We start from the raw sequence: 13,610 nt of genomic DNA, 5'->3' as shown, positions 1-13,610 counted from the left end.
GATTACAAATTGTGCCTCTGTTTTTGTCTGATGGAATATTTATGGATTTTTGCATTAAGAATGTGCCTGTTAATTAACAGTTATATTTCCTGTAAGTAGCTGTTACAGTTCCATTTAACAGACACATTCTGTAAACAGTTGTATTTGTTATCTTTTTCCGCCAACATTTCCTTGGATACCGTATATTAGAGATTTTTATTTGATATCATACGTACTTATTCTTTGAAGTTGTTTTTCATATGATGACATCCATAAAATGTAGATAATTCAAGTGCCTGTTAATTAACCATTATGCAGTATTTAACTATTCCTTCTTTCCTATCTACTAAGGACTTACTGTACTGATTAATTTCACACTGCCATGGATTCCCAGACCCCCTCCATTTTACTTTCTTTTTCTATTTTTAGGCCCGAGGATCCTTTATCCTACCATGACAATACACTGGTTTTTCTTTGTGACCTTTGATTGTAAACTTATTGATTTGCTTCATCACACATTATTTATTATGTTACTGCAGCTGCCGCTGCAATTTGAGCATTTGCCCTCTGAAAGTGCATTCCAAGGTAGGGTGGTTGTTGCTCAGCACGAGTGCTTCCAGTAATAAACCATATAGTCTGTGATTCACAAACTGTTCTCAATCGAACCCATCACCGTTTACTTCCTAAAAAGTACCATAAAAAGAAAATGTATCATCAGTAGTGTCCAGATTTTAATGACCTAAAAAACAGGGCTTTTTTTGCAAATATTTTAGATCCAAATCTTATAAAAATATATAAAAGTAAAATAAATGTATATGTAATTTTATTTAAAAATGTACTTGTAACTCTTCAGGCTTTCCCGGTGAGATCTTGACATGTGCAATAATCGGGTCTACTGCAGGATGTTTGTGTCGCTCTGGCACAATATTTCAGCCACGTAACTCCTTGCCTTCTTCAGGTGCTACCTGAGACTGCTGTATTGGAGGATCTTGTCCAGTATTTATGCCCAGAGGGTGCTGGGTGCTCTCTCTGCCGTCCGCGCCCGCCAGGCGCTGATTGTAATGTGTTGTCTCTTCCCCGGTGCTCCCTCGGATGTCCGCACCCGACTTGGTTGCCATCTGTGGCAGCTGTATGAGGTCCGTCCCGTGTCAGGCGTTCCGTTCGCAGTCTGCAACCACCTGGTGCTGCTCCTGAGGTTTTGGCCCTTCCATGATGCTCCCACGGACATCCGCACCCGGCTCGTCCACCATCTGTGGTCATGGCAGCTGTCTGGGGCCGGACCCGTGTTTGGCATTCTGTTTGTGGTCCGCGCCCGCTTGGCGCTGCTCCTGAGGTGTTGGCCCTCCCTGGTGCTTCCACTGATGTCCATGCCTGCCTAATCCACCATCTGCAGTTATGGCAGCTGTCTGAGGCCAGTCTCACGTCGAGGGCTCCGTACGTGGTCTGCGTCCGCCTGGTGCTGCTCCTGAGGTGTTGGCATTTCCCTGGTGCTCCGACGGTCTTCCGCACTTGGCTTGTCCATCATCTGTGGTCGTGGCGGCTGTCAGAGGCCCGTCCTGCTTCGGGAGTCGCGGTCGCTGTCCACGCCCACCTGCCGCTGCTCCTGCGGTGTTACTACTTCTTGAGGAGTTTCTTGGTTCCTTTCGTTGGGCCCTGATAAGCTCCAGAGCCGGATTCCACACCGAGCTGGGCTGCTAACCACTGTCTCCATTTATTAGGTTGTCTGTGACCTTGATCTTGATGGCCTCCTTTATGAGACTGTCCCAAAATCTTGGAGTCTGTATCACAATTTTGGTGTTGTTGTAGTCCATTGAATGACCAAGCTCCAGACAGTGCTCCACTATGGCAGATTTGGTTGCTTGTCCGAGTCTGGTGTGCCTCTGGTGTTCTTTGCACCTGATGTCCACCGTCCTGGTTGTCTGGCCAATGTAGGATTTTCCACACTGGCATGGGATGTTGTAAATGCCTGGTTTATGTAGCCCCAGGTCATCCTTCACACTCCCTAACATTGTCCCAATTTTGGAGGTTGGACAGAAGATACTCTTTATATCATATTTCGAAAGAATTCTGCTGATCTTTGCAGAAATAGGTCCAGCATATGGCAGGTATGCCACCTTCTTTGCCTCCTCTGGCTCCTCTTCTGTACCCTGTGATTGGCTGGTAGCACGAAGTGCCCTTTGGATGTCTGTGGAGGAGTATCCATTTCGGCTGAACACCAGCTGTAGATGTTTAATCTCTGTGGCCAGACTTTCCGTATCCGACAGAGCCCGAGTCCTGTGAACTAATGTTTTCAAGACTCCATTCTTCTGTGCCGGGTGGTGGCAGCTGCTGGCTTGAAGGTATAAGTCAGTGTGGGTGGGCTTACCATACACACTGTGTCCCAGAGTGCCATCTGCCTTCCTCTTGACCAGGACATCCAAGAATGGGAGCTGTCCATCCTTCTCTAGCTCCATAGTAAATTTTATGCTTGGGTGGCGTGAATTTAGATGTTCCAAAAAGTCATCTAGCTTCTCCCTGCCACGGGGCCAAATGACAAGTGTCATCGAAATACCTAAGAAAGCACTTGGGTTGGTAAGTGGCTGATGCAAGTGCCTCCTCTTCGTACCTTTCCATGAAAAGGTTGGCTACCACTGGTGATAAAGGGCTGCCCATTGCCACTCCTTCCGTTAGCTCATAAAATTCACCCCCGTAAAGAAAATATGTTGAATTCAGTACATGCTTGAACAGGTCGAGCAGGGCACCATCGAAAATCTCTCCAATGATATTGAGTGAATCGGTGAATGGCAAACGGAAAGAGTGGCAATAGGCAGCCCTTTATCACCAGTGGTAGCCAACCTTCTCATGGAAAGGTACGAAGAGGAGTCACTCGCATCAGCCACTTATCAACCCAAGTGCTTTCTTAGGTATGTCGATGACACTTTTGTCATTTGGCCCCATGGCAGGGAGAAGCTAGATGACTTTTTGGATGACTAGATGACTGTCCAACCTCCAAAATTGGGACAATGTTAGGGAGTGTGAAGGACGACCTGGGGCTACATAAACCAGGCATTTACAACATCCCATGCCAGTGTGGAAAATCAGACAACCAGGACGGTGGACATCAGGCGCAAAGAACCCCAGAGGCACACCAGACTCAGACAGGCAACCAAATCTGCCATAGTGGAGCACTGTCTGAGCTCGGTCACTCAATGGACTACAACAACACCAAAATTGTGACACAGACTCCAAGATTTTGGGACAGAGTCATAAAGAAGGCCATCGAGATCAAGTTCACAGACAACCTAATAAACCGAGACAGCGGTTACCAGTTCAGCTCAGCATGGAGTCTGGCTCTGGAGCTTATCAGGGCCCAACAAAATGAACCAAGAAACTCCTCAAGAAGTAGTAACACTGCAGGAGCAGCACCAGGTAGGCGCGGACCGCAACCGTGACTGCAACTCCCGACGCAGGACGGGCCTCTGACAGCCACCACGACCGCAGATGATGGACAAGCCGAGTGCAGAAGACCGTCGGAGCACCAGGGAAGTGCCAACACCTCAGGAGAAGTGCCAGGTGGATGTGGACCGTGAATGGAGTGCCCGACAAAGGACGGGACTCAGAGAGCTGCCACAGATGGAGACCAAGTCGGGTGCGGACATCCGAGGGAGCACCAGGGAAGAGAGAACACCTTACAAGCAGCGCCAGGCGGGTGCGGACCACGAACAGAGCGCCCGACGCGAGACGGGGCTCAGACAGCTGCCACAACTGCAGAAGGTGGACGAGGTGGGCGTGGACGTCCGTGGGAGCACCAGGGAGGTGCCAACACCTCAGGAGCAGTGCCAAGTTGGCGCGGACCATGAACGGAATGCCAAACGCGGGTCCATCCCCAGACAGTTGCCACGACCACAGATGGTGCACGAGCCGGGCGCAGACATCCGTGGGAGCACCAGGGAAGGGCCAAAACCTCAGGAGCAGCACCAGGCGGGCGCGGACTGTGAACGGAACGCACGACACAGGACAGGTGTCAGACAGCTGCCACAGATGGCAACCAAGTCAGGCGCAGACGTCCGAGGGAGCACCGGGGAAGAGACAACACAGTAAAGCAGCGCCAGATGGGCAAGGACGACAGAGAGAGCACCCAGCGCCCTCGGGGCACAAATACTGGACAAGATCCTCCAATACGGCAGTCTCAGGTAGCACCTGAAGAAGGCAACGAGTTACGTGGCCGAAATATTGTGCCAGAGCGACACAAACATTCGGCAGTTGACCCAATTATTCAACATGTCAAAAACGTGCTTGTTGATTTTTTTATATATACCATGTAATACAAAATTAACTTCTGAACAAATTGTGAGTATAGTACTTACTTTTTACAGTGTTTGAAACTAACTAGCACATATTTTTGAAATCCTTGCATATGTCCGAAAAAAAGCTAAGTGAAAACTATGTAACCTATCAAAACAACAGAATGGTGCTTTTACTACTGCACACCACTTGTTTAAAGTGTTCAAAATAGTTACCAAGTCCTGTCACTCTTCTGTTTCTGGAGAATTGCTCTGATCCCAAGGTGCATTTTCAGATTTTCCATTTTTGAAGATCTATGGCTGCTGCAGGGGATCATTTTGCACTTCACACCTCTTGTCTCACATCACAAATGCCACAAGAGTATATTTGAATGTGGTGAGGTCACTACAGGCCTGCTGTGGTTCACTGTCTTCAAATGTTGTGGCATTTGCAGAAAGTGTGTCATTAATCTTGCACATTAGAATATCCATGATTCCACTGGAGAAAACTTTGCAACTTGTTGTTCGCTTTGTGAGCCACATGACCACAAACAGGAGAAAACTCACACAGCACATGTTCCACACTATCCAGAGTGTCACACAGTTGAGTACCAGCAGCTACCAGTTGTGGATGCTTTTGATATCACTGAAAAGCTGGCATTGGCATATGTCAAGTTTCCAGAAAAGGTATCGGTAAATACATCTTTCACAGTTTTCATAGCACTTGATTCATCGTTATCAGGGTCACAAAGGTTGTTGTCGTTTTGGTGCAGTACCAGTCAGCAACATGAAGCCAAGAACCCCATCATGTGAGAAGAGGCAGTGAAGGTGTTCCTTGAATTTTTGCAGCCATAGTGGAGCTTTTACATAGTTTTCTTGCTACAGGAAATCACTTTGTCCACATTAGGGTAATTTGATCACACCTCTTCTGCAACTCCTTGTAATGTATGTGCAAGGCAAGTGATGTACTGGGGTAGAGAATCTGAAGCCCCTTGGCTGTTTCAGCCATGTATGAATCACTATCTGTTATTAGCAGCAGAACATTGTCTCTGTTCACACCATCTGGCCACAGTCGCTTCATAGGGCTGTCAAATAAAACGGCAATTGTCAAGCTGTTTACTCTCTCGAGAACTTCACACGTGAAGTGGAGCATTTAACATTTGCAATGTAACACCCACCCACATCGGTGGTTTCATTTACGGACACCCAGACGTTTTGACCAGCAACACTAATTTGTATTTTGTTGAGCATCTCCTCGTAGCACACAGATAAACAGTTCTTTCGAAATGTAGATTCTTCTGGAACTGTAAGTATTGTGTACTTCTCCAAGAACTCTCAGAACCATGAAATCTTCTCCAATTGGATGCTACAATACACCATCATCTCACACAAATCCTCGAAAGATGATTGCACAGTTGAAGATGGACTTGTCTGCTCAAATGACAGCATTTGTCTGCTGTCATTTTCAGAACTTCTCTTTACACAGTTCCTTTGTTTGGTGTTATTACAGTTTTGTTGTACATTAAAGTGCTTTTTTACACTAACTTTAACTTTATATAGTTTGCAAAATAACATTTCCCCGTCAGTGCTGAAGAACTTCTCTCCATAACCACAAACAACTTCATGATATTGAACCAGACTGCAACTGTATTCAGGTTGTATAATGTGACCACAATGTGTGATGTTTATTATGTTCTGAAGCCACCTTTGTTGGCTTCCAGAGCATTTTGTCAAGCCTGTGCTCCAATGTTTTACATCAGCGAACAAAACGGTGTGTCACACTACTTGTCTCTATAGTCCCGATAAATAATGTGTGACAATATCATCTGAAACTTTTTCATGTGAGCAACATTTTTATGCTTTTATTCTTGTGTTCTTAGAGATACAACAAATATACGCATTTTTGGCAAAAGTTGGCCAAAATATAACCTATTATTAACAAAATTGTAAATATGAATTTATAAGGACAATAAGAATACATTTTTTTTACACCAAAATACCTAGATTCATGAATAAATTGTTGTAAAATTCACCCTCAAATTCAGGACAAAGTATTACTTGTCATTAAAACATGGGCCTTAGTCATTAGCTTCTCGGAGCGAGGAGAGACAGCACCATAGTTTATTACAGCACACTGTGGTTTTGTGTTATAGTAAGTCATATTATAAGCATCAAGTAACTGTCAATTTGGTAATGGAGGAAAGTCTGGGAGGGGGTGTGTGTGAAAACTGTAGAGAAAGACCAAGGGTTGGCTACTGTAAGCAAATTTCAATGATGAAGGTGCAGTAGTTACGCAGAGATGAAGAGCCTTGCACAAGATAGACTCATAAAGATGTGCACGAAACCAATTTTCAGACTGACGATTATAATATGACAGAGGGCTTATTGATATCACAGTGATGTGTAATGGGACTAATAGCTAGAAGAGAAATGTATGCAGTGATTAGTAATGTTGGACAATGCAATGTGACAACATGAAAGACCACAATCTTATTGTTATGCAGAAAGAGACCATACAATTTTGTTGACAATATTGGTCAGAGGTTGGAGTACTGTACCAGTTATGGATCCCTCAACATTGGCATTTCAAAGCTGCTAAAGGCCCCACAGCGTTCGTTTCTCTTGTTCAGAGGCAACAAAATGCCTCAGACTGCCACGAGCATGTGAAAACAATGACTGGCTCAGTAAGTGGTAAACTATAGTGCATTCAGAATAATTCTTACTTCAACATGCCCTATAGTGATGGCTGCATATATATTACATGCTATCATGATGACCAAAACCTTAGTCTGCATTAGTGACAGCACAGAAGACAAACACCAAGTGCAATGGTTTGGAGCACCTTTGGATTCAGCACACAACTGTGTGGTGAGGCTGCTAATGTCGAGTAAATGTTTAATGTGACCTAACATCTAATGTCATCAGTCTCCTATTCATGCACCTGGACAGAAACAGTGTGCTCAATCTATTTGCATACAGAGTAAAATCTGTGTGAAAATGTGAGAAAGTGTTCTACATGCTTTCATAGTGTGTATCCGAGTAGAAACATGGGAACCAGCCCAGCATCCATCTTGTGAGATGTGGGAAACTGCCTAAAAAAGTCATCCAGGCCGGTCAGCTCACCAACCCTTCACTGCTAATCTGCCAAGTGGATTCGATCCCAGGCCGACATACCTCTCCGTCCCGAAAGCAGCCATGTCAACACACACGAGGCTACGTGGGCAGTTTCTTGTTAAGATACTGAAGGCAATCTAAACAGCAACACCTACGTCATGGTGGCTTATGAGTCTGTAGTACTGCTTCTCTTTCATGCAACACCACATACCATATTTTGGCAGGGCAATGTCCGGCCACACATGTCGAGGAATGTGAACACCTCTTTTGAAAAAACTATCTGTGCTGCTGTTTCCTTGGTCTCAAAATTTGTCTGGTATTTCACATAATGAAGATGTGTGGGGAAACAATGTATCAGTCACTTGTTGGTGTTGAGCCTTCAACATGACACTTTCGAGACTCCTACCAACCAAGGATGACAATTCTTCAGGTATATCTTATTTCATGTTATGATGTTTAGATGCACTAATTATGGAACAGGGAGGCATAACATAATACTGAATTCTTAGAAGACAAAGATAAAAAATTCTCTGATTCTAAACATGGGTGTATTGTCATGTACTGAATTTTTGGTATAAATACACTGATGAGTCAAAACACTATGACTACCTATTCAATCATCTTTGGAATTCAATACAGCAGTTATTCTACATGGCATGGATTTGACAAGTCCCGGGTTGTTTTCTGGAGGTATGTGGCACCAGATGTCTATGCACACATCATGCAGTCTCTGTAAATTAAGCGCCAGTGGTTTGAGGGCACACAGCTGGTGGCCAATAAAGTCCCAAGATGGGTTCCAGTAGGTTCTGATAAGGTGAATTTGGTGGCCAACACATCAACGTGAGTTCAATATCATGCTTTTCAAACCACTGTAGAACAATTCTAGCCATGTGACATAGACATTTATCCTGCTGGAAGATACCATCACCATTGGAGAAGACGAGAAGCATGAAGGAATGCAGGTAATATGCAATAACGTTTGCACAGTCGACAGCCGTCATATTCCCTTTGATTACAACCACAGTTTCCATGGAAGCCCAAGTGAATATATACCATAGTATAATACTGCCCCCATCGGCCTGTATCTGTGGCACAGTGCACATTACAAGCAGGAGTTCACCTGGATTACAGCATATCCGGACACGAACATCCACTGCTGCAATAAGAAACATGATTCTTCTGATCAGGAGACATGATTCCATTGGTCTGAGGTCCAATCTCAATAATCTCATGCCAACTGCAATCATAATTGACAATATCATAGGCTGTACATGGGAGCACAGTGGGCTGGAGGTGAGGGAGAGGCAGGGGACGGGGACGGGGAGGGGGAGGGGAGGGGAGAGGGGGAGGGGAGAGGGGTGTCTGCTGTGGAGCAACACATTCAACAATGTGCACTGAACAGTGTGCTCAGAAACACTTGTACCTGCACCATCAGCACTGTAATCTGTCATCACACCTGCCACAGATCACTGCCTATCCTAGGGTCCACAGCGGGCAACTTGTGGTTTCACCATCCTTCAACCACTTTCTGTAGATGCTCATGATAGTAGCGTGTGACTAGCCAACCAGCTCCATCTTTTCTGATATGCTTATTTCCAGGAGGTGGACATATGAATTTGGCCTTTGTCAAAGTTACTTATGTCAGTTGATTTCCTGCTTTTTTGGCCTATAATGTTGCTAGAATAATTCCTCATTTGTCTCTGCTTCACTTATCTCTCTCTCTCTCTCTCTCTCTCTCTCTCTCAGACACAGACACACACACACACACACACACACACACACACACACACACACACACACACATACGCAAATAAATATTTCAATTTACCTCTTAGCTTAGCTGCCTTTTCTATTATGAGATTGACTTGTTTCAGAGCTTCTACAAGTTCTTGATGATTCATGCAGCGTATGTTATAGCCCCGTACCAAGTCAGTGCTAATGTAATTCAGTTCTGCATACCATCTCCGAACGTCCTTACTGCAATACAAAATTCAGTTAACCACTAGAAAGTTAAAAAAGTCACATCAAATGGAGTCACATACACTGAAGGAAAAAAATTACAACATCAAAAAATAATTAATGTAGAGAAATGAAATTTAGGGAATACATTTGTCTAGGAAACATATTAAAGGAATAAACATTGCACGATCACAGATTAATGTAAGCATGAGATAATCCATTGAAAATGTGAAATGCTGGCAAACTAATAACTGTTATAACTGTCAGAACATTGCAAACATGCATGTATTCTATTGTACAGGTGTCGAATGACAGCTTGCGGGGTGGAATTCCATGCCTGTTGCACTTGGTCAGTGGATACAGAGATGGTTAATACAGTTTGTGGACGATGCTGGAGTTGTCAGCTAAGGTTAGTTTGTTGGTTGGTTGATTTGGGGGAGAGGACCTAACAGTGAGGTCATCGGTCCCATTGGTTTAGTAAATGATGGGGAAGGAAGTCAGCCATGCCCTTTCAAAGGAACCATCCTGGCATTTCCCTGAAGCGGTCATCCGAGGATGTCCCGTATGTGCCCCAATTGAAGACAGACCTGGTGATCCAGAAGGCCAAGGCAACATGCTGACATACTGCAGAGCATGTTGGGTTACAACAATAGTGGTATGTGGGTGAGCATTATCCTATTGGAAATCACAACCTGGTATGGTGTTCATGAATGGCAGAACAATTGAATCAATGGCTGATGTACAGTTCAGTAGTCAGGATGTACGGAACAAACACAATAGTGCTCCTGCTATCATACAAAACTGCACCTCAGACCATAACGCCAGCTTATTGCTAAAATAAGTTTATGGGAATAAGGATTTAAATAGTCATATCTTGTTTTATATGGAATTAGTCAGCATCTTAACACACATTCTGTAATTTGTTTATTTAACTCGGCCAAATGACTTGACAATGGTAATTTTGGCACTGTCTACAGATTTGTGAGACTAATGACTGTGCATGTGGGAGAGGAGCAAAGACAGCTGCAGCCAATAGGTGGAGCAAGGTGGAGTACTTGTTGGATACCAAACAGAACGGATGCTTTTCTGGAGATGTAGAAGAGTAAGGTTGGTGTTTAACTTTTATTTGTGAGAGGCATACAGCCACTTCTCTGCAAGGTCGCAGGACTTAATATTATGCATATGATGTTACGTTGGGACTATGAAATACTTATCAGATCACTCGGTAATAAAATTTGATCACTGAATCAATGAATGTTAACTTGATGCACAGTACATTACAGTAAAGTTCTTGTTCACTAGTTGCATTTATTAATATTATGCATACGCTTTTTCTAGACTGTATATCTAATGAATCAAACACTTTAAAAATTTGATCATGAATTTTAGTTAATGCAGCCAGGAACAGCCTGGAAAAGGAGTGTTAGGTCACCCATTCTCCTTACCTCCACCATTAACTTTTTTCAGGAGGGGCAGGGGGGATCTTTCAATGATCTGAAGCTGTTGTCTATTACCACTTAATTAAACTGTTTATGGTGCTTTTTATGATTACTACCAAGATTTATGACATTTAGGGCTGTTGGAAAAATATAAAAAAGTGCATCATTTTTAGGCTGAGTTATGAGGATCTGGTCTTTTTCAGCACTGGTCCTTGTGCTGCTGGAGGGGGATGAGAGGTGGCATATGCAAACACCACTCCTCCCCCCCCCCCCCCCCCCCCCAAATCTTCCTTTGACTATAATACCATCATGGTCACTAAATCATGTCTTTTTGTTAACACCTTCAAAATGGTTAGGTTGGTTTCTAGTTTGGGGGTCTAAGTACTTTTTCCCCCAACATTTGGATTGTAAAACTAGTTGTTCATGACAGTTATCTAATTAGGTGTTCAGTAATATTTTGGAAGTCTGTCTTTAGCACTAAAAGCACATATTTCCTGTCAAAGCTTGCCAAATTAAAATCACCCCCCTTTAAATGACTGTGTTTAATGCAATTAAGACCAGCAGCCAGTAAAACATCCAATTACCAGTCCAACAAAAAGCCTATTTGCACTGGGTATCTTCAGCCATATAATCTCATGGTTGGAATCACTTTTGACATCACTAGACTTAATATTTCTATTTGCTTTTAAAACCCACCACTTAGAGTCTTATTTATCTTACCAATAGGTCTCCACATGTGTCTGAAAAGAAACTGTTTTCTACATCAGATTTCAAGTACTGTGTAATGGTGACATGTTTCTTGGAGAAGGGCAGCTTCTGAGCCTTAGGTCTGAATACTTCAGTATTTAATTTTTACACATTTGTTTATTCTCCATATTTGATACTTGGGCCATTCTAGTATCTGGTTTCTGGGATAATGGACTTTTGACGAAGCATTTCAGAAACTTGCCTAGCCTTAAAAAAAAAAAAAAAAGTGAATTCCATTTACACTCTGCCAAATGAACAGCTGACCCATTCAAGGCAATATTACACGTGTTCATCCTATAATACAGATTATAAAGTAATTTTCAGGGATCATTTGTGGGGCAGATGGGTATCCCCTGTTGATCACGTCAGCAATCCTGCAACCTGACATGCTATGTAACATGTTTGTAATGACAGGAGATGATGCTACCCTCAATGCAGGTTGCAGGCTGTTGCACCAGTTGACAACACAGTGTCTAGCTACCCAGACAGTGGACAATAAAAAAGGAATCAGTCTAAAGAAACTCACAACAACCTGTCTATCAGAAAAAAAATATCAACTGAACTGGAGTAGGAAAGGAAAGGGAGAGGAGGGGGTGAGGGTGGGGGAGGGGAAGGGAGGGGGGGAAAAGTGAGTGTTAGTTTTACTAGTACATAGGCAAGTATCCTACTTTAGATGATGAGGCCAGCAACACCACTGCTGCTGCTGCTGCTGCTGCTGCTCAGACACAGTATGAACTAACTGTTGCATCTATATCTGAACAAAATGACAGTGGCAGTTATGGAAGTACAGAATTACACTACTAAAATCTGAAATAACATTACTGATCTAGCACATATTAAATAGTCTGATATGAGGATGGGAAGTAAGAAACAATTTCAAAGAAGCTTGCGACTAATACCCTGTGGTTTGTATCATGCTCCATTTCCCTTTCTAATATTCCTTAATCATTGTTTATGGTTTTTGGAGGGCAAAACAAAAGCAATAAAATACATGCTACATTTCATCTGCTGAAGTGTAGCAGTTGTCACTGGCTGTCTAGTGGTGTGCAGGTCACTGATTCAATTCCCACCTCTTACAATTATTTATAATTTAACACTGGTGATTTCTGGAAGGTTCTGTGACTTATTCACAGAAATTTAGAATTTGTTAGAGTACTTTATGTATCTATAAATAAGAGCACAATCTTTTGAGACACACAGTTGAGTGTTACGAAAAAGCGCCAAAAAGTAACACAGTGGGATTGGTGGTAGAATAACATTGGGGGTACTTTCAGACCTTGGCAAAAAGAACGGAAAAATAAAACCACTTGTTAAATGCATGACATCAGTTGTAATTAAGTGGAGCAGTGACAGAGGTGCAAACTATCTAATTCCTGAAAATTATAAAGAACTTGCCTTGTACATAGTGGTGAATCATGTTCATGTCTATTAATACTTGTTCTTGCTTATTCACTTACTACATGGCCAGTACCAAGTCAAGAAATAATACAACAGTAACAAAAAATACAAGCAGGACATAAAAGTATCTGCTAATTTTCCCTATCCCCGAAAACCAAAGGATACTATTAATATAGAAAATGAATAATATGAGGGCAAAGCATTAAGATTCCATTGTACTTACGTCAAAGAATTTGTTAAGATGAAATATACTCAAAAGGATACAAACACAACTTCCGATAAGCAAAAGTACTTTTTATGCCTACTACTTGTCATTACAGAACAGAAGACGCATAACTGAACCTCCATTTTTTTTTATACCAATGCTTTGGCAGGATGTTTACAGCCACTAATAAAAAGTGATGAGTGATAATTGCTGCCATGTTAAAAGCCTTTTGTGGAGATGTGAGAACAATGGAAAATGGTATTAATTTCCTTCTTAGTTGAGGGTACATACTACAGACAATGAAAGAGTTCTGATAATAACATGAATGTACTTATTTGCAGATTTCTAGGTACGTAACGATATACGTAATACTCATTGTGGTCCCTCTCCTTCCCAGTAATTTTAGATTCTTCCTTTCTGTGTGTTGATCTGTGTGCTAAGTATTTGGAGGTGAAAGTAGCTTGTCAATAAATGGAGTTAAACTGTGTGAACAAACAAAGATCAGAC

The 13,610-nt window shown here is 42.8% G+C and overlaps 1 protein-coding gene across 7 annotated transcripts in view; it reads right to left on the bottom strand.

Annotated features, from left to right (window-relative positions):
* The window catches only part of LOC124555569 (Bardet-Biedl syndrome 2 protein homolog), a 180,522-nt gene that overhangs the window by 32,464 nt on the left and 134,448 nt on the right, over positions 1–13,610 (bottom strand). For all 7 annotated transcript variants that reach the window (XR_006968563.1, XR_006968564.1, XM_047129529.1 and 4 more), the window contains one exon: positions 9,184–9,332. Coding sequence is in view for 5 of the 7 variants with exons in the window: in XM_047129529.1 (XP_046985485.1) it covers positions 9,184–9,332 (149 nt within the window). In the remaining 2 variants the exon portion in view is untranslated. The remainder of the gene's footprint in view (positions 1–9,183; positions 9,333–13,610) is intronic.

Source organism: Schistocerca americana, chromosome X, assembly GCF_021461395.2.
Source record: "Schistocerca americana isolate TAMUIC-IGC-003095 chromosome X, iqSchAmer2.1, whole genome shotgun sequence".
NCBI lineage: Eukaryota > Metazoa > Arthropoda > Insecta > Orthoptera > Acrididae > Schistocerca > Schistocerca americana.
The sequence above is the reverse complement of the archived record's forward strand: the minus strand, read 5'-3'. Positions and strand labels throughout refer to the sequence as shown.